Source organism: Astatotilapia calliptera, chromosome 12, assembly GCF_900246225.1.
Source record: "Astatotilapia calliptera chromosome 12, fAstCal1.2, whole genome shotgun sequence".
In the NCBI taxonomy this organism is placed as follows: domain Eukaryota; kingdom Metazoa; phylum Chordata; class Actinopteri; order Cichliformes; family Cichlidae; genus Astatotilapia; species Astatotilapia calliptera.
This window is the reverse complement of record NC_039313.1, coordinates 26,298,062-26,319,138: the sequence shown is the minus strand read 5'-3', so window position 1 is coordinate 26,319,138 and position 21,077 is coordinate 26,298,062. Positions and strand designations below refer to the sequence as shown.

The 21,077-nt window shown below is 41.7% G+C and overlaps 1 protein-coding gene across 4 annotated transcripts in view; it reads right to left on the bottom strand.

Annotated features, from left to right (window-relative positions):
- The window catches only part of ncor2 (nuclear receptor corepressor 2), a 97,169-nt gene that overhangs the window by 23,686 nt on the left and 52,406 nt on the right, over window positions 1–21,077 (bottom strand). For all 4 annotated transcript variants that reach the window (XM_026187574.1, XM_026187575.1, XM_026187576.1 and 1 more), the window contains exons 8-19: window positions 20,593–20,645; window positions 16,701–16,767; window positions 15,491–15,663; window positions 15,198–15,291; window positions 12,519–12,697; window positions 11,795–11,849; window positions 11,606–11,704; window positions 9,827–9,969; window positions 7,256–7,416; window positions 5,949–6,011; window positions 674–816; window positions 411–549 (exon numbers count right to left, since the gene is read on the bottom strand). In XM_026187574.1, the coding sequence (XP_026043359.1) occupies window positions 411–549; window positions 674–816; window positions 5,949–6,011; window positions 7,256–7,416; window positions 9,827–9,969; window positions 11,606–11,704; window positions 11,795–11,849; window positions 12,519–12,697; window positions 15,198–15,291; window positions 15,491–15,663; window positions 16,701–16,767; window positions 20,593–20,645 (1,369 nt within the window). The remainder of the gene's footprint in view (window positions 1–410; window positions 550–673; window positions 817–5,948; window positions 6,012–7,255; window positions 7,417–9,826; window positions 9,970–11,605; window positions 11,705–11,794; window positions 11,850–12,518; window positions 12,698–15,197; window positions 15,292–15,490; window positions 15,664–16,700; window positions 16,768–20,592; window positions 20,646–21,077) is intronic.

Genomic DNA, 21,077 nt, shown 5'->3' with positions numbered 1-21,077 from the left:
CAATTGGAATGATGGATGAAAGCCCCCAGGACTTCAGTGCTCTATTGAGGAAGTACAGTCTACGCAGTACACTTCTGTCAACAAACTACAGCAACGTTTCATGATCATTTTCCCATTTGTAAACCATGATTCTTTAAGCCAACGTGAGCTGCTCAAACACTTTTTTCTGTCATATGAAACGATGCCACTTTATAAAGTTTGTGTAGAATAAAATGCAATTTAAAAAAAACAACTCTGGCATAAATTCTACATTTACAACCATTAATAACTAAACTGTAAGAGAGTTATTAAGTCTATGTATGCAATCTAGTTTGTAGTTCGGCTGTAGTTGTCCTGAACATTCAATGCAATACAAACAACTTTGTAGACAAAATAGAAGGCTTAAAATCAAGGCATAAGGATTGATATACCTTCTCCATCCTCGGGGGCTTCTTCTTCATTGCAGCTGGCTCCTGAACCCTCCATCTCCTCCTCCTCTGCTGGATATGGGGCATTAGTTTCCTCATTCTGTGAGGCTTTGCCTCTACGACGGGCCTTTCGTTCCTTCTCCTGGGTGAAAATAAGCCCAAAAAAAAAAAAAAACTCAACAGAAGCAATCTTACAGTATAACATTACACAAAGTATAAAATTCATTTTATTTTTTTTAAAGGCTTGCGGATGTCATTTTGATTACCGATTTCATTTTATGCTGCTGCAGAATTTCATCCAGTTTCTGCCTCTTCTTGTAGTTGAAGTAGAAGTTCTTGCACTGTGACACGGTCTTTGATCCCACCATCTTGGCGATGGCGGACCAATTCCTACCATACTGGAGAAGGCCTAGAATTAACAGATGGACAGGCAGAGGGATTAGGATAGACATACAGAGACAGACGTGTGGATGTGGCCCTTGATGATCTGCTATTCTCTCTGCAGCTGTAAAAGATGTAAGCTGTGCAAAGTGCACTGCTTGTGACGATTGTAAATTTAATGGTTATTTTGGCTTATATACTATCAACGCCATCTCTAATCTCTTCAAGTGTACAGCGTTGCCATTGTAAATCAATAGCCAGGAACATCCGTCTCTATACAGCTGTCTAAACTGCGGCACAGCCTGGGAGTTTTACCCACAGTGTAACATAGACACTGTTCCACTCTGCCAGGAGCACCATGGCTTATTAACATAGATTTCCAAAGTACAGACAGAGAGTGAAAGAAAGAGAGAGACTGATAAAGCAAAAAGGAGAGGGACGTGCTAGTGGTAGGTAAACCGCCAGTCAAACCAATGACATCACTAACTCACTCCACTGGGGTCACTGTGTGTCATATTCTAACTGACTTTGATGTGACCCACTTCCAAGAAACCCAAGTCCTTTACTCAGTCAAGCACATGATTGGGCCTTACACAAGAGTCTACAGGCACCCGCTGGGCCAGGGCTGTGATAGATCAACCTGTCATGAAACACACAAGAATGTAGGGACGCACACATAAAGTGTGTATATGTGCTATAGTAAGATATGCAGAGAGCATTCAGTGCATAAAGACAAGTAAATGAGAAATACAGATAGCATAGAATCTGCTCCAGCGCCCCCCTCCCAGAGTCTGCTGTTAGCTAAAAGGCAGCTCATTAACAGTGTGTTGTAAGAGGCTTAGCTTACACCACCCACTTGTTTCCTGTGCCAGCCTGACAGGTCCTGGCAACAGGACAGCTCTCAAAAGGTTGCTGGGGGCTGGTGGGTGGGAGGGGTGTTATTAACAGGCACAGAGCCAACACGTCTTGGGATAACCTTGGCCATGGGTTCAGAGGTCTCTGCATCTCATCGCTTAATGGAGGTAGTAGGACGACACGCAGAGCTGCGAGCCAAAGGAGAGGAAAGGACAGCTGTTTACAGCCCCGTCAGTTCAGCTCTCATAATAATCTGAAAGCCTGAATCTGATACCAACACTGGATTGAGTAGTTAGTGATAAGACTATTACTAAGTAATATCTGCAATAAAAACTGATCTATTAGTTGTTTACAAGTCTCATTTCCTGGAAATGTTTCATAAGACTTTGTGTACAGAGATACTTATAACACTGATATTACGACACATAAAATGCCACCTAAATATGAAAAAGTTTTTTTTAAAACTGCACAGTCGTGTTTCACTCGCACAATAGTTGCAATTGTATTAACATTAGCACCTACATAAGTGCTGTGTCACACATACAGTGTGTAAATGTAATTTTAAAAAAAAAATCTCTAGCTAAAAGGGCTAGCAAAGCTATGAATCATGCAGAAAAAGTGGAAAGACCTATAATATTCACTGTTCGGCTGAGAATTTATTAATACTATTATAAAAAGAGCTGCCATAACAAGCTTGGGTGATCTTCATGTCTGAGCTTCTGGAGTCTAAAAGTGGCAGCGCACCTTGAAACTGTTAAAGTGGAAGAGGTTTTTCAGCTGAAATATTCATTGCTGCCACCAAAGGTATTGCTAGAAAAGCTTCTCCCAGGAAGAAAAGACTGGTTGGCCTGACTCGCTCCATGAGGACTGAGACACGTGACTGCTGATACCTAATAACCTTTTAAAGTCGGTGGGTGGGAGGGGGTGGACTGCCCTACAAGTCATACACCCTCGAAACTGATAAGAGTACACACAAAAATATATGCCTTCACACCAACCATGAAACAACGGTGGCATAAGAATAAGCACATTTATAGAAGTTAGATTAACTCTTCGCAGCATGCAGTGAAGCTGAAGTGCTAAAGAGTTCAATTTATTTACTGAAGGTCAAAGGTCACTTTGTGATGACCTCTAGCTATATCCAGTTTGATCCGCCACACGCAAGCACACAAACCACACAAAGCACAATCCCAATAAGTTATAGTTGGCTCAGGGCCTCAGTTGCTCAGAGCAACACACATGTAGCATACATCCAATCAGCTGTAAGAATACTGAAACAGGTGGTAGCCTCACACCCAATCAGGACATCGTATTTTCTTTAGCTCCTCCCAGATAAAGTCCAATCAACACCTGGTGCGGCCAGAAAGTGGTTATTCCTGTCTGTCACATGCCTGTCGCTCTGGTCGTCGTCTCGTGCCCCTGCTCTGGATAACGCTATCAGACGGTCTGATCTCTCGAGGGCCAGCAGGGAAGCTGTTCAGGGCTGGGCCTTCCGGATCCAGAGCAGAGGAGATGAAAACAGCTCAGTCTCAGTGTTCTTCTTGCCAGCTGGCTCGATACATGAGCCGGTGTCAGGTTGACATACTCTAAACCAGCACATGCTCCTGGCCTCTCCCCTCCTTTTCCCTCTCCCTCTGTCCTCCCTGTGCTTCGGTGAGTGCTGCTCTGTTCTTCTCAGTCGCTCCTCTCCCCAATGGCGGTCGTCTGGGAAGACTTCCACAGGAAAGTGGGACTGTGGGGCGGTTCTATGTGCTCAGCCTCTCTCTCCTCATCTGATCTCTCCTCTATCTCTCTTTTTTTCCCTCCCTCCCTCTTTCCGTCGGTCTGTCCCTCCCCCTACCTCACTCTGCCAGCAGGCACCGCGGCATGCACATACACACACATGCACACACAACCGCATGAGTGAGTACAAACTCTCTCTCTCTCTCGTTAATACTCTAGCACACAGACACAAACATACACTCGGGCAGTCCAAGAGTAAACAGAGAGGGGGGGGGGGGGGGGGGGGGGGGAGAGAGAGAGAGAGAGAGAGAGAGAGAGAGAGAGAGAGAGAGAGAGAGAGAGAGAGAGAGAGAGAGAGAGAGAGAGAGAGAGAGAGAGAAGCCTGGTGAAAGCGAGGAAACACAGAAAGCAGAGCCACTGAGCCAGAGAGACAATGGAGAAAGGGAAAGGATATAGAAGTGGAGAGTAAGCACAGAGAGAAGAGTGGGAGCAGCAGGGGTGAGAGAGGGAGTTGATGTTGATACCATGAGAAAGCATAAAGGCTTTCACATTTTTCCTGACTGACCTGCTTTTCATCTTGAATGTGACCTCTCTAGTTTATAACAACACACAGTGAGAGGAGAGAGAAAGTGAGTGGGGGAAAGAGGCGCTTGCCAAATCTTCCACAGCTCTTGCCAATCTGGGCTGTTGCCATCTTCCCAACCGAGAGACAGAACGAGAGAGAGTTGGAGCAACGGCGGAGGAGAAAGGGAGAAAAGATAATATGGCATTCTCTACCTGCTGCTCCTTTAAATGGGTTCTTCCAGCATGCAGAGCTGGGCCTATTATCCAGCTGCCTGGCTGCCCGCACCCAAGCGAAGCCTGGCAGATTAGCACACTTGCATAAATGCTGGCCAAGACTGGTACGCACTCCAGCACACACAGGCATAGCCTTTGCTACACATTACTTGCATGTGCCCACATTCACGTAGGCGTAGGGTGGTGGGTTTAAGACAGAGTTACAAAGCCTGCTCATCTCTTGTTTGAGGTGCCAATCTTTGACTGGGGAAGACAAGGGCGATCCATCTCCAAGTGTGGCCATGCCATCCTCGAAGGCACTGCTGGCTGGCACTGCCACGCAGGAATGGTGAGGCCCAGCCAGACACTATAAATGCCATTATTCAGATCTGGTTAGCTCAAAGGGATAAACACATTAGCATCGGGACACCTAAACCTCTTTAAAACATATACATGTCAAGCACCTGCTGCGGAAAAGCACCTTGACAAGCTTATTCAAAACTAAAGCGCAACTGAGGAAATGGGAGGACGGAGGTTGTGATCTTGGAATGTCTGAATTCTTGGAAAGGGAATCCCTTTTGACAGGTGTGGGGGTTGTTGCTAGAACTGATGATAAAACGACCTCCTCCTCCTCAGCCCTTGGTACTGTAGCTGGGGTTCTGTGGTTACATAAGCCCTTCACAGAAGCACCGCTCCCACAGAGCTGCCAGGCTAATCCTCTTGGATGGAGTGCCCCACTAATCCTACAGCAGGAGAATGGAACTGAAGACATTAACCAGGATTACTACACAGGACCGTGTTCGAGCCAGGCTAGTGCCAGTTATCACAAAATAACCTCTTAACACACAAACCTGCACAAACACCCAAGTAGCAATTTGCAGGAGACGGGACACAAAGCACAAAGCAGGTGCAGACTAAATGGGATTTTAATATCACACTGGAGCTTCTGATAGTTGTTTGCAAGGCACCTCATCTGCTGTTCAAAACATTCAAAAACAGGCCTGCCAGTCGCACAAAGCACAATGACACATCACCTATAAATTACCACAAAGCAGCCGCCTTGTGAAACCCAGTGAATCATGTGCAGAAGACCTAGCACTACAAAGAGGTAGTTGATCAACTTTGCCCACTATTTTAGAAGTTATCGAAAAAGGATACATTTATTGTGAAGAGTAAAGAAAGATCTTTATATGCAATGTCACTGCCAACACACACACACTCACCTTTTCTTGCAATATGTAAACGTGTCTTTAAAGCATAGTAAACATTACTGCAGGTAAAGGGCTCATTGAATCAGCAAATGAGGGTAATGTACTGCATATTAAAAAAACGAAACCAAAAAAAAAAAAAAAAAAAACCAACTTTAAAAGCATACTCAGAGAGTGCAGGTGCAAGGAAAACTGACAGAATGTCAGTGACCTTTATGAATCAGCCAGTAATCTTCAGTGAGAGACAATAAACAGCCGCATTCGTTAATGACTGCCGTATTCGCAGGGGTTGGTTGATAAGGGGCAGACTTTACAGCCTCCTTGATAAAATACAGGCTTGCCTTGACCCAGAGACACAGGGAAACGGCTCCAAAAAGCAGCAGACTCCGTTCAGGCAGACTGACATACACATGCATAGACATAACCTAGCAGCACGTGGTGGTTGCTACCACACCAACAGGAAGTCACAGCCACATCACTTGTCTATGCTTTCGAACAGTGCTTGAAGCTGATAAGTATTCTTTGCGTTGACGAGTTTATTATAATACATAAAACATGCAATAAAGCTACTTCACATGAGAAAAGAAAGGTGTCTTACCTTTTTTGGCAGTTTCCATCTCTTCTTCAGTCCAGCGAGAGCTCTCATTCATTTCAAGATTGGCTGTTAAAAATTTTTTTTTAAAAAGACAAAATAAAAAAAAAAAAAAGACAAAAAAGGAGAACCACCAAGTTAGAGAAGGCGGGAGGAGGTGGAGGGGGGAGTGGGGAGTTGTCACTATGTCTGTTAGGGAGTGACTGACGAGAAGAAAGACAGAGAGAAATTAAAGAAGAAAAAAAGAATAAGAGGGGGAGGGAGGCTTGAGTTGCTTGCTAGTGAAGCACTGCAGCATGGGTCGCTAGGGACTGTTTGTTTTAGATGGTGGAAGCAGGAAATCCAAGGAGAGAAGTCAGTTAATGATTATAGACATAACAACTGGCTTCTTTCGCTGCACAGGCCATAAGCCAGGCTGTCCCTGGCCTTCCATGACAGGACAGCGCAGCAGGAGTCTGTGCTCACGTGTCCTCTATATGGACCTGTGAAGGGCACATTGCGCCAGCTAGCACTTCTGCTAGCAAGGGAGCAAACAGTGGCAGGGGTGTGGCCGCTGACTGAGAGCCCCTACAGCCCGAGTCACCAGGGGATTCTTTGTGACTACACCTGCAGCATGTATGCACAAATGCTGAAACATCAAAAATGCCATCCTAGCCTGAAGCTAGTTTGTCTGTGTGTGCACAGCTTACACACCATCTGTTAGAACATGAAACAGAGCTAAGCAGGGGGACAGTGCTGACACACAGTCCTTTATTAATAGTTCATCTTTTGCCAATAGGATTTTGTGTGCGTACCTAATGCTGCCACATTTTACACCCATTACGATTTCTTTTTTTTATGGTGTTTGAGTGACAGTCAGGCAAAAGTAATGAGTTTAAGACTGAATAAGACAACACGAATAACAGACAAAGGATCAACAGTGCACTCTTGTGGTACGGGACCAAAGACCACAACTAGATCAAAGGTGACCAAACTCAGTGCTGAGTGATGATGGCAAATATTTATCTGTAAAGATTCTCTCTTGTTCAATTGCTGTTAACAAATGCACACAATTTATTCCTGCATGCCATCTTAATCTTTTACATCCAGTTAAAAATTATAGGGTTAATTTAGAATGATTTTGTAATAAAGTATGTCTTTACATCTGTATATAAGTCCAATAGCAATTTTATCATGCTGTTTACCTACATTGTTTTCTAAGGCTACAGAGTTCAGCGTGGCTTAAGTCATATGATAATTTGTTTTTTTTTTAACACTGAAAGAAGAGAGAGGAGAAATCTGCACCAATTTGCTGCAATGCAAGAGATACTGACCGAGCTCATTGTTGAGTGGCGGTGCTGAGGTCTCCTCTGCTTCGCTGGTCATAGAGCGGGTTATACGGCCCTTGCGGCGTCCCTGGCTATTGGCTGTTCGTCGACCCTTGATAGCCACGGGAGGCTCTTTGTCCTCTGCATCTTCTCCAGAGGTGTCGTCCCTGTATTTGGAAAATGTCAACAGAGTCAGCAAGAGAATGCACCGGGTTGCTGAATGGTCGGGTCTATTAAACGGGACATTAATTTCTGGGCAGCACTGTGAGGCACTGATAATAGTCTTTTAAAGAAAAAAACAAAACAAAACAAAGGTAGGGTGGGGGGTATGATTCAACAGCATAATGGCTTCAGTCTGAAACTGAAATCAAGTGTTTTATTGCAGAAGAACAGACTACAAGCATGATCTGTGGTGAGTTTTGTGCAGGCAAAGTTCATCACAAAATGATGACTCAAGATTTTAAAAAAAAATGGTTCCAAATATTCATCAGGGATATAAATTTTATTTAATATTTATTGGGACTATAATAATTTCTGAAAAAAAAAAAAATGCAAATGATAGGATGCAAATATTGAACAAACAGGAGCTGTGACACATTTCAATACTACAACGCTAAAAAACAGCAGGACCAAGAAAAAGCATCTCACTGAAGTAACACTGGGAAATTGTGGTACATTATTCAATAAGTGGACAGAGAAGCAGGTAAATGAAACTAATGGACTGTTTTCTGATATGCAAAAATAATGACCTTATATGCCTGATGCAATTACTTGCGTGGGTATACTGTCCCAATCCTGGACACGGACATGTTTGTCCAAATGAGGATGGGCTAGGGCTGTTCGATATAACGATACATATCGGATGACGATATAAAAACGTCTATCGTTTCATTTTACGCTATCGTTTGTTTCGTGGGTCGCAAAATAAACTGTTTACAACAATATTTTTTCATCGTTTTGATGGTCACTGCAGTGGCTATATTCATTTCTTAAAGTTCTCTCTTTCTCTTATATTTTATATAACCACACTACGGACGGACAAGCGCCTGTTTTTATGCGTTGTCGTTAGCAACAACGACGGTAACACCATCGCGTGTCCGCTTGTTTATGTTCCACATAAACCTTTCACAATAAAGCCAAAGATCCTGTTGAGAATCACGTGAAAGAGCAGATTATTTACGGATGAGAAATAAAAAAAAGAGTCGCCAGGTGCTAAAAAAATAAACCTTAGACTCAAACGTTAGAACAGGCTTTGCCCCGCACCACGCTGTGTAATAAATACTCAAAGTAAATAACAAAGAAAATGGCGGCCATTACAACTTATGTCTAAAAATGTATAGTTTCACGCATCTGTTAGAACACTTGACTACAGTTACATGACGCGCAGCTGGAAACACTTCCCGCAAGTCGAGCTGCCCGAGATTCACAGAATTTACAGAAAATATTACATTTTTGTGATTTATGTCGTTATCGGACGATAGATGTCTTATATCGGGATATGAGATTTTGGTCATATCACACAGCCCTAGGATGGGCAAAAATACCTCAGAATGAAACAAACTTCAAATCAAAAATTTGAACGTGTATGCAGACGCTGCTTTTTCCATTCTTTTTATTTCCAGGATAATTTATTGAGTGTCTGCACAATGGCATGCCAGGAGACAGCCACTGAATTTGAACCTTCTGCTCCTCCATTCATCTTCCCCCAGCTCCATTAATCTTGCTGAGGGGAGCTGGTGGCACACTAAATATAGGCAAGCCAGCTGTGCCAGGGGTGACAGGCAGGCAGCGGGGTGTGCTGGGAGTCACGGAGTCCCCTGGCCTCGCCTCAGAGCAGGCGGGCACCCGGCAACGCTTCATCATCATCATCCTCCTGCAGTCTGACACATCTGCAAATATGACCTACCATTGCTTGAAACTGCTAGAGTGTACACTCTCAGCTGACAACATAATATAGTGCCTAAATACACACGCAGAGGGATGGATTTATCTAATAATTTTCAGGCAACAGAATGCAATGAAATTCCTACCGTTTCTGCCTCATTCAGTGGCACCGTGCCTAAAAACACCCCCTCCTTCAACACTGCACCCAGCTAGGTTAATTACACGGCTTATTTTCCTCACCAAAAACAACTCAGACTAACAAAATAAGCACAGAGTTTTAAAAATGAGACTTTGTGCTATTTGCAAAGGGATGAACGTAAACAGGAAAACAGCTGCTCTACTAGGGAGAGCAAATGGAAGCTCAAAATTGTTGTAGGTGGAAAGTCTGGCTGGAGGTGAGGGAGAAAGAGCTCAAGGGTTACAGAATGATTGCATTTCCAGATCAACTCCCAATAGCCAAAAATTACCCCAACTCCATTTCCTGCATCCTGACATGGAACAATTCGAAAAATTGCGACTTGGAGAAAAAGATCAAGTAAGAAAAATTACTCCAGCTGTATGGGTTCACCCACTCAACTCCATCTTTTCTTTGAGCTGTCAGTGTGCTCTCAAATTTAAAGCTCCCAGTGCTAAAAGCTTGCTTGGATAGTTTTGACTTCTTTTCTTTTTTTTTTTAAATTAATGGCAACTCACTTCATTCCATCTTCCTTGTCTTCAGTGTCATTTTTCTCTTCATCCCGCTCTGCCTCCTTTTCTTTCTCCTCCTTCTCCTTGTCTTCCTGGCTGTTCCGGTTCACTTGTTGTTGCTGCTGCTGCTGCTGCTGCTGCTGACCGTGCTGTGAGGAAAAAACACAACAATGAGGTGCCGTATTACAAAGATAATCCCAAGTAGTTTGGCAAAAACAAACAACCCAAAAATCTCCTGCAATTTGCACATCTTTGACAACACGCTTCAGTGTGCAAACGCAGAGGCATTCAGATTTTGTCAAAATCCTGTGCATCCTGCCCATCAGATTAATATAAAAAGAAGCAGTCGGTGGTTAACAGCTTTACTTGAGTAGGTTACTCCAGTATCTTTCTAGCATTACTAACCACAATTTATCTTCTCCGATTTCATGCATGTTCTGCTTGCTTCCAAACAGCGAATGACTTAGCAATTTTGGTGGCAGAACCCAAGTCTGAGACTTCCTAGCCGACGGTGTCAGGCTGGCCTTTGTGGTGGTGTTTTTTTCTTGTTTTTTTAAACAGAATATGAAACCAAAAAAAAAAAAAAAGAAATTCCACTCTTCCTCATTTCTAAAACCTTGCTTTCTTTTATTGTTTTTTAAATGCATCTCACTTTACCTAAATGAAGATTTACGCAGCTTCAATTTTAGCATAGGCAAAACCAAAGAGGATGCGAAAGTTCCGAAATTACAGTAGCACATTTCTTGCTCCTGAAGCACCCAGAACCACTTCCTCAGCAGTTTCCTGCCTGTCTGGGCTTTTATGGTTAGAGTTCACAGCACTGACACGCAGCTCGACCTAAAACCATAAATACTGCTTAACAATGATCAGTCGGCTCTTCATCAAGAATTAAGATCTCATATTCTCTTTTTGAGGTATTTGCAGTATCATTCTGAGCAAATGCTCACCCAAACCATGTAAACAATGTGTATCTCTGTAATAGACATATTTTCAGTAGCTCCTGACAACCAAACAACAATTGGCAAAATCTTACTTAGCATTTGTTGTTAGGGAGGGAGAAGAGTAAATTTAAAAATGCACCTTTCACACAGAGAAGCTAATTCTTTTTTCTCCATTTGCACAGCATCCCTAATGTCCTCTCCCGCTCTGTGAAATTAATAATGATCTCAACACAACACTACAATACTTAGAAAAAGATTGGACTCTGTGAAGCTGGAAAGACATTAACATTTATATTAAGTCATTTCCTATTATATTTTCTCCTCTCCCCAAAAATAATCTGTTACCATTTGGAGCAATCCTGACGTATAGCAATGCACTTTCTGTTCCTCCTCTGCAGATACCTCCCTCTGTGACAGTGAGCTGTAAATGCTAGCTGCTAATCAAGAGATATGGTCGCAAAGTGCCTGGTAATGAGCAGTTTCTTCAGGAAAGATGACATAGTTTGCTCATAAACATACGAAAAGGTCGCCCTACATGTGCCATTTCATTAGTGCCACCATGAAGTTAGCACCTGCGGTTAGATACATTATAACAGAGTTTATTTGGAGCAGGAATAACGTCACCCTACTACAGAAAAATGGTTTAACATGGTGAGATGATGATTGTGTTTACAACAGACATTATCAGCCTCATTCTGAGTTGATTTTAAAGGGACTTAAGTCTTTCAGTGTGCCATATTTACACATAAAGTACCCCATGTGCTCTACACAAAAACAATCTTATCTCAACTCAATCACAATGCAGAGAATCTATCAGAAGTGTAAGCCTCAAAGATGAAAATACCTGGCTTCTTCCTCTGCGTCGGTAGTTCCTTCGCACAATGTTCTTGTAGTTCTCATTCTTTTTGGTCAGGTAGTAAAAGAGCACACACTCTGCCACCGTCTGAAACATGAAACAAATGTCATTTCTTATGCCTTGAAAAAAGGGAATGACACAAAAACAAAGGAGTGAAGAGGGAGAAAAAAAGTATACCTTTCTCTCTAGAAAAGACGCAATCAGACTGAAGTTTTTGGGGTGCTGGATGAACCTGTGGAAGCACAACAAAGGCAACAGAATGAATCCAAAATAATGGTAATTTCTGGAAAGTCACAAAATACCACGAAGAGAGTGCCTGGGGGTGGGATGACATCAGCAATCACACAGAAAGAAAATGAGAATTTATGACTCAGCTTACCTAAAAAAAATAAAACAAAAAGAACAGAAAAAAGGAGAAAAACAAAAACCCTGCTTTAAATCTAAAATCTATTACATAAATAAATATTTCAATAAATAAATAAAACCGGTTACTTAGTATTTCTTTTAGATCAGAATTGTTAGAAGAAGAAGCTGAAGTTTATGTGGGGCCAAACTTTAAAGTTGACGATTTTACAGCACGGGTTTGATTTGGCTGCCTGAACCGCCTCTTCTCAATTCTCACGAAAGAGGAAGAGTCACTTCCTTACTAACAACTCCCTGACCCTTTCTCAGTCACACATGTTTCACAGGGAGTAAAAGACGCAGTTCGCCATGTTATATAAAAAGCAAATCTCAGGAAATTTTATGAACGTAAGAGCTGAACTGAAAGTTAATACAGCATCTGAAAACAGAATAAACCTGTAAAGATGAAGGAAAACCAACAGTCTGGTCATATGCTGTGCTGTGGGTGTCCAACAGCTTCTGTTTCTAGCAGTGTTATTATCAAAGGAAAGGAGCTTACTTCTCTCTGAACGTGTCCTTCTCTTGATCGCTCCACATATTCATAACCTGCCGGTCCTTGTACACCTTCATGGGATCACCCATCAACCCATTCATGTTGATGAATTTGATGCGTTGCTGCTCAGCGTCAAACAGCATAGGAGGGATGACTGCCAGCTGTCGCATTTGCTTCTCTGTGTTCTAGTGTCCACGCGTGCCACAAACCCACACAAGACAGAGAAATCAACATCCTGGAGTGAGGGGGCTGATCTCCAGAGAGACATACAGCCTAGTGCTAATACAGACATGCACTCTCTTAAAAAGTTGTGTGGTAGCACATGATGTTTGAAGCATTTGGAAAACAAGCACAGAATTTCAGTGTGATTTGGTGACTCAACAGGCTCTGTTATGCTAGGTCTAATAGCAGCTCTCCTTCACAGACTTATTTCCCATCACTCAATTATTTGCAACGTAACAAAGAACCAAAACCTCAGGACTGGTTTGTAAATGAAAAGCACTGTCTTGTTGTCAGCTTTCCAAAGACTGAAGGTTTGCAGTCTAATCGACTGACAATAAGTAATCATGACACTGTCAGGAATAAGTACGAGCTTTTGTGCATATTTTTGTGTGTTAGAGTCCAGACTTCAGTTTAGTAGATGAAGCTTGTGATGAGGAGGAGGATGACGTTTTATCTATATGCCAGTCACGTTGTGTCTTTCCTTTGTGTTTTCACTTCTTTGGTGAGGGGGACCCTGTCTCAGATGATAAAACATAGGTGTGATCCTTCATATCGTGAGTCTGAAGGTGCAGACATTAATTAAAATTTGCATTCTTGGCACTTTTCTCCTCTACCTTTGGTGTACTTTGCATGTGACTGGTCTGTGATATTTTCAGTGACTATATTTTCAATTTGAAAACACACTTTGAGAACTGAATTTCATTTCAACTGGAGTAATTATTAGCTATTGTACTTTAAATGCCCCACAACACTTGAATGTCAAAATATTTTTAATACTAAAACTCTTCCCAAAACCTGTAAATCTCCAGGCAGTTACTTAGCTGTGATTTTGAAGTCCATGCTAAAGTTCCCCATTCTCTGCCTGAAGGTTTAGATTCATCGCAGAACAATTACACAGAGTGTAACGGGCAAGAACTATGATTACTGAAGCTAAGGCTATGGGTCAACTGTACAGATTACACAGCACATAAAGCAAAGAGAAAGGAGGTAAGACTACCAGTGAGAGAGCCAGTAGAAACTGCCAGAAACTCCTAAAGCCTTTGAGAGCATTCCAGCTGAAAGCAGCTGTGCTAGCTTCTGGGTTGTGGTGGCCTCAAAAGTATAGTTGGTCATTTTTTTAACCACTTAAGCCCCACGCCCCCGGTGCTGGGGCAAAAAGGAGGAGATCACATTTAATTGGTTATAACAAAGGTGAGAAATGTAAGTCCAGACATGTGTGGTATCCACAGAAAGCTCTGAAACTCAGCAAAAATGTCATATAAACCATTTCTATAACCGCCAAACACACCGAAAACAAGCCATGATTAAACGAGCAGTTACGTAAATGCGCAGAAGTCTGCTAAACAAACAAAACCAAACAAGAATTTCTTCAGACTTCATGTATCAGGCTAAAGAAAGGCTGGTTATCTTCTAGATTGGTTGAAGTGATGTCAACGTGACATTGTTACTGTGATCCTGTTGGCTCAAACGGTTAAAAAGAGGGGCCAATCATGCAAATTGACCAAAGGAAACCAAAGTTACAGCCCCAGAGGCCAATCAAACGCTCTATGCGCACTGCAGAAAAGGGCCATTACCATGTAAATGTGTGGTTAATTCTTCAAAAATATTTTTTAAAAAAGCATTTTTAGGCCTGTTAATAAAAATTAATTAATTTCTGCTCTTTAATACATTAAAAAAAATTCCAATGGTATGGTGTCCAATTGTGTGCCGAAAGTGGACATTTTTGTACAGCGTCTGGATATTCATGTATTGACAGTGCTGTAATTTTTCCACTGTTTCACTTTAGAAACATAAATTTTTGCACAGAGGATGTTTAAATGTTGGTTACTGAATTACTGGAATGAAATGTGAACTGAGGCATATTTTTGAAAGGGTTATATGCTAAGAAATGTAAAAAAATTTAAAAAATTTAAAAAAAAATAGGCGAGGATTAAATCTACATTGTCATTCTGCTTAACTGCATTTATCCATGTGGCTAGAGACTGGTCACATACAAAGTACACCAAAGGTAGAGGAGAAAAGTGCCATGAAGGCAAATTTTTATTCATGCCTGCCAAAAAAGTGAAAATACAAAGAAAGACAGCGCGCCTGGCATCTGGATAAAGCGTCATCCTCTTCCTCACTACAAGCTTCATCTCCTGAACCGAAGTCAGGACTCTAAAGATGTATTTATTCCTGACAATGTTGCGATTATTTATTGTCAGTCGATTAGACATGCAACCCTCCAGTCACTGGAAAGCTGATGACAAGACTATCATAGCCGAAGCAAACCAAACATTTCCCACTGTAGTATTTTCACATTTAAATTCACCTAACAAAACACAAGTTGAACGCTCACATATACAGATTTACATATTAAGGCATAATCACATTTCTCCCAACTTGACTGGGAAGAACTTACAAATACAAGATGCACATGAAGACCAAGTCTAGGGGCTAAGCCACTTTAAGAGTAGAGCTTACCTCATGCTCTGATATTCCATCAATGATTTCAGAGACTTCATGTTCACTGCGAGCTGCAGATGAGGTCAGCCCACCCCCTCGCTGCCCAACACGGCTACAAAAAGAAAAAAAGAAGACCCGTTCATTCAAATCTACCCACACACTGCTGGCAGTGAGCTACCTACATCACATGATGAAACAAATCCACGTTAACGCTTTACAAGAGCAGCAGTAATAAGGCAACAAATCAAACTGATTGAGTCTGTTACATTAACAGTGTCTGTTGTGCCGGTAGGGAAAACAAATCATCCCACCTCTGCATTCGCTCCTGCAGCTCTCTTTGCTTGCGGATCTCTGGGAACTGTTTCTCGTAGTACTCCCGCACCTTGCTTTCCTTGGCTCTGCGCCGTGGGTTGTTTTCAATGCGCTCCACCTTCTTCTCCCAAGCCTCCATTAGCTGGTCATAGCGCTGGCAAAACTTCTGTTCCTGAAGGATCACAGAAACAAAACGAGCTCAGTCTAATGTGGATCTATTTAAATATGATCCTTACGCCATATTGGATTTGAACTAGGAGGAGTATTACGTTTGAGAAGATGCATTTCCTGAAGATTTGACAGGAAACCTTAAAACACACGGCAACCCTCAAAGAACAAAATGATTTTTCATATTACGTCTCCTGGGTGTATCCTACCATGCACCCCTGTGTGTTCAGAGGGGGCAAAGTGACGTGTTGGTATTCTACGAGGAGTCTAGCCTCGAGTCAAATCTCCGGCAGACGGCAGCCAACTGTTTTCCCAGCATCCTCACAGGCAGGCTGTAAAGCAGGCCATTAACCCTGGTGGAGACACGACCCTCGACGGGCTCATAAATTACAATGTAACGTCCCCCTTCACTTTGCCCACAAGGAGCTCCTCACTTTGAGAAGAGTGGACACCGTGACACTGATGAGGTGCTGCATTTGAACCATTTTTTTTTTTTTCTTTCTTACATCAACTTACAATACAGAATATGCTGTGACAGAGTTCCTCTGGCACCAACTGAGAGATTAGATGCTACTTTCTCATCATATATTTTTTACTTTTGGATACACGCAAATGTCAGTAAAAAATAATGATTTCCTGTCAAGTCAGTTGATTTTACAATGGCTGCCTGGCTCTAGCATCAGAACTCACCCCATTGATCTCAGCTTTATTTATAGTCGTGCTCTTTAGCTCAGTCTTACTCAGGCCCTGGCAGGCTGGAGCATTGGGTAACCCTGTACACTGCTCATTACAGTGTACAGTGAATTCAAAATTATACTTTCAGATGACAACATGGGTTATTTTTTTGGTTGGTTTTGAGAGCAATTGTTTCCCAGGAGCACAGTGCAAGTACCAACAGCAGATCATACCCACAACCTTTTTTTTTTTTTGTATGCCTAAAATGGCCACGCACTTCAAGGAGCAGCTGGCCCACTTTCATACTAGTCATCCGTCACGGGCTAAGGCCAGCAGAGAGTCAAAAATGTGAAGTTCTATACTTACCCACTGCTTACGAGCATGATTTCTCCTTTTGAAGTATAAGATGAGCTTCTTCCTCATCGCCTGGTTTCTAAGAGGAGAAAACAGAGGGCAGAAGGATGGGAATAAAAGAATAAGGTGAGAACATGTGAGGGGGATCCAATCATTGTCAGACACTGCTCTGGCTTTCATCATATTTCTCTCACATAATGGAGCCAAGCCTATGATGTCCTCAAGATCCTCAGGTACATTTTCTATTATTTCAGGAGCTTCTGTGTGGCACTTCTTTTCTCAATACAAAAATAACCACATAAACACACACTCTCTCTCAGACTCTCACACACTCACATAAACACAAACAATGCCTGTCCTTGTATGCCACCGCTCGATAAACTCAAACTTGCTTCTGGGTGGAAAGGACAGCGAGGGGAGCCAAACTTATAAAACTTGTCTGTGCTGGGAACAGCCAGCCACAGAGCTTCAAATAAAGGTCAGGGCCAGTAATCTCCTTAGGCAGCCACTCAGTTTGTCTCTTTCTTTGCTGCAAGACAGAGTTTTATTCCTGACACTTAATCTGTCACTTGTAAGGTCACGTTCCCCACTGATTAATGTAATCTTATTCTACATTAGTCACTTCAGCTGAGCCGCAGGGTCCTTCAGGTCATGGACAAGGACGGAAAACTAGGAAGTGGGCTAACAGGGGTGTATGACTCTTGTGAAAATTTAAAGATAGCACGATAGCATTCAGTAAGCAGAGATATAAATGCTGACGATGGCCCTGCTCGCATTCCCAACTTTTTATCTGTAGTACCAAAACCAAGTCAGATCTACAGAGCCTCAACCCCCAACCTACAAAAACACTCCCACGCACACACACATACAAACACAGACACATGTTGAGCTGTGGCATTGCAGCAGGGTTGAGGAAAGATAAAAGCTGCCAAATCCAGCTAGATAGTGTAGATGTCCACACAGTGTGGCCTATAATGGATGAGAACTAACTCACTATGGCAAAAACAGGACTGATAGATTAAGCTCTTTAAGGACAGAGATGGCTTTGTCCTCTAGACACCAGATGGCAAAGGGAAAGATTAGCAGCCCTGAACACTTACAAAAGGTTTCCTTTGTCCTGCTGTAAGCCGGTGCCATTTCTGAGATATTGGAGAACACTGTAATTTGGCATTATACCTCTAAAACATGACGGCTGAAAGACGCATTATATGCAAAATTGTGACAGATGTTCTACAGTGGTGCCACCACACTAAAAAAAAAAAAACCAAAAAACTTTTCAAACCTCATAATTAGAATTTGCCGTTACAGTAAACTGCATACAAAAAGGATATCTGTAAATGTCCTTTGTGACACTACTACTACTGTGTGATGATACACTGAGATGATGAACTAGGATGGAGACAGAGCTCCACAGAGATACTACTAGTCGCCTATCCCAACATGAATACCAAGGTTATCAAACCAGTTAACAAAACAAAGGAGTCAATTGTGCAGGCTCAAAGCGACACACTGGTATTTAATAACATAAACACGAAGAGAGTGAAGACAGTTTTCAGTTAATTGCTTTGAGGCAATAATACTGATCAAACGATGAAGGGATCAAAAGGGGTGAAGACAGCAGTGTGCGGGTAAGAGGTCAGACACATCTTGTGGTGCGCCACTGCCCAAACTACAGTGCCAACGGTGCAGGCGAGCCACTACACCCTCCCAGAGTCGTTTGATGTGTCTCACTGTGAATTACAGTCCTTAAAAGATTACAGATAGACATAAGCTATATTGACAGACATGGCAGTGCCACACAGGATTGTATACTTTCTGCTCCTCTCTTATTCCAGTAGGCATTTTTTTGTGTTTGCTTGTCTTTTTAACCCCTTAGCCTCCCTATTGTTACACACATTAATTCCATCAAGTCTCACTACTTAGCTTATCTCACATCCCCCTCTGAAATGTCATTGTTTGTAGTCTGCCAGTGGGTAAAGGATAGTTGAAATATGGGATGTGGTGGAAAGCAGCTAGTTTCTCACACTGAGGCAATATAAAACCAATGCAGGGATTAATGGCTGCTAAGGTTACCAAGTTTCAATCGTTGGAATTATAATAAAAACAAAAACAAAGGCTAAATTAACAGAATATAACAGGAATTGCCTTGTGTGGACCTCATTTACATTATGTAGGTGTTGTTGCTCTTAACGTTTTACTATCATGGTTTCAAATTCCTTGTATACACTGATTACACATCAATCAGTCGCAACATTAAAACTAGCTCCTGAGTCTTCTGCACCTCTTCCTTGTGCTGCTGAAGCAGTTCTGACCTGCCAAGGAGGATGACTCCCCAGGACTTTAGCAGCAGATCCTTAATATCCGATAAGTTGCAAAGGAGACCCTTTGCAGTGAGATCAGCAGGGTGAAATATTAACCAGTTAGCAGCTGGTAAGGCAACAACTACAACAACAAGACAGAGAACACTATGATTTAAGTTGTGTGTTATGTTTCATAATAATATATCTGGAAAGGAGAAGTATGAATTGACACTACATCCATGGTTTAAAGCACTCAATTTGAACATAATTTGAACAAAAAAAACTAACTATTTTCTTTATATGTTACCAAGTATAAAGGGAGTCATTAACCCTTAACAGATGTCTCTACCAGCAAACTGCAGGTCCTGGTGCCACTGATGATGGTTTCCAAAAGCTTGAATAACAAATCCTTTGTGCCTACATTACCAGTATATGCCAGTCGACACCAAAAGACAGGAACCAGTCAACCATAGCAACTTATATTCCTCCGCTTTGGTCTCTGTGGCCTTTTGACTTTCTTGTAATCCGGATTCAGCTTCATAATATTTCTCAGTACATTGTGTCGCTGTGTGTGGTTACGACAGGCTGCAAGCTGACAGGAAATGCAAGCAAATGTTTTTACATCTCTCTTGACAAGTGAATTTGCACTGCATTTCCTCCCTACCATAAAACTGACTTTTGTTCTTTGTTTTTGTTTTTTTTAAACACAGGTTTCTGCCAGAGGGCTGTGTATGGTTAGTTTTGATTCAAGAAGATCAACTTCTTGAATCAAAACCAACCATACACTTAGGTAGGTCAAAGGTTTGTGCTGTGCTAGAAGCAAGACTATCGGTCCCTGTTTCTTAAAGTGCAGACACACAGAGACACAAAAAAGGGATATTAGGTAATTAGAACAATGTATATATTTTTCTGGTCTGAAAGCATCTAATGTTTTGGTAGGTTAAAGCAAAATCCAGTTTTCCCAGATGAACACTGTTTTCACCAGATCTTCTTCAAATCTCTTCGCTAATTTGGGAAAAAGTGGCCCTAAACATCCACATGATGTAAAAGAAATCATTATTTAGAAGAGAACACCCTGCACTGTTGAAGGATCCAGTTCTGACACCGATGTTCACCATTTAGGACAGAGGTCAACAGCAGCAGTTCTTCAATCCCATGTGCATCAACACACACTGACTACCAATGACCTTATCGCTAATTCACCAGTTTTTGAACCACTTTCAGTGGTCGGTCTTTGCCAAAATCACTTGGATCTTTAAAGCTGCCTTTTTCTCCTCCATCTTTGTGTTCACTCGCAGCTTAATTTATTCTATTGCTTGACAGGTGCGATTGTAAAAAAAGACACAAAAACCACAACACTGACACAAAAAACTTAATCTGTCAGTGGGTTTAGCGCTTTGGCTAAATCGGTGTACATCTTTAAATACATCCGTTTGTAATTAATTTATATAAAAACATGTCCATCAAGAGCTCTAAAGTGACATTTATCCCACAGGAGGTCCCATGTCAGTTAACATATTCAATACGTTACACCTGTATTTTAGTGTTTGTGTATAAAAGACTTAGTGATAAGAGTGTGTAGGCATATATAATGACAAACTCACATTTTGATGTTTTCATGGTACTGCTTGGTATCAGATGGCTGGTTGTACAGAGGCTGGATTGGAGGGAAAAAAAGCTGATGAACAGAAAGCCATTTTTTTCCAACTGTATAACAGATAAAACAAAGGTCATATGTCACTTTTCCTTCCAACATGTCATGAATATGACTCTCACCTTACAGCAAAAAAATAAATAAATAAAATAAAATAAAATATGACCTTAAACCACAGGGTTTTTCCTGAGGTTACTGCTCAAAAATAAAATGTCCAAAATAAATATAGTATTTCTCTGCATACACTCTGGATAAACAATCTTAGTATCAAAACAAAGCTAAAATTGTGAGACCTTATCAGAGGTGTAAATACAGGTGTCAAAGTAACTGAGGATGGAAGAAAAAAATCTATATATATATTTTTAAGAAAATATGAAAAAAAAGACCTTTGAAAATATGCTGCAGTATACAAAACTCCAGAAAATCATGAATCAC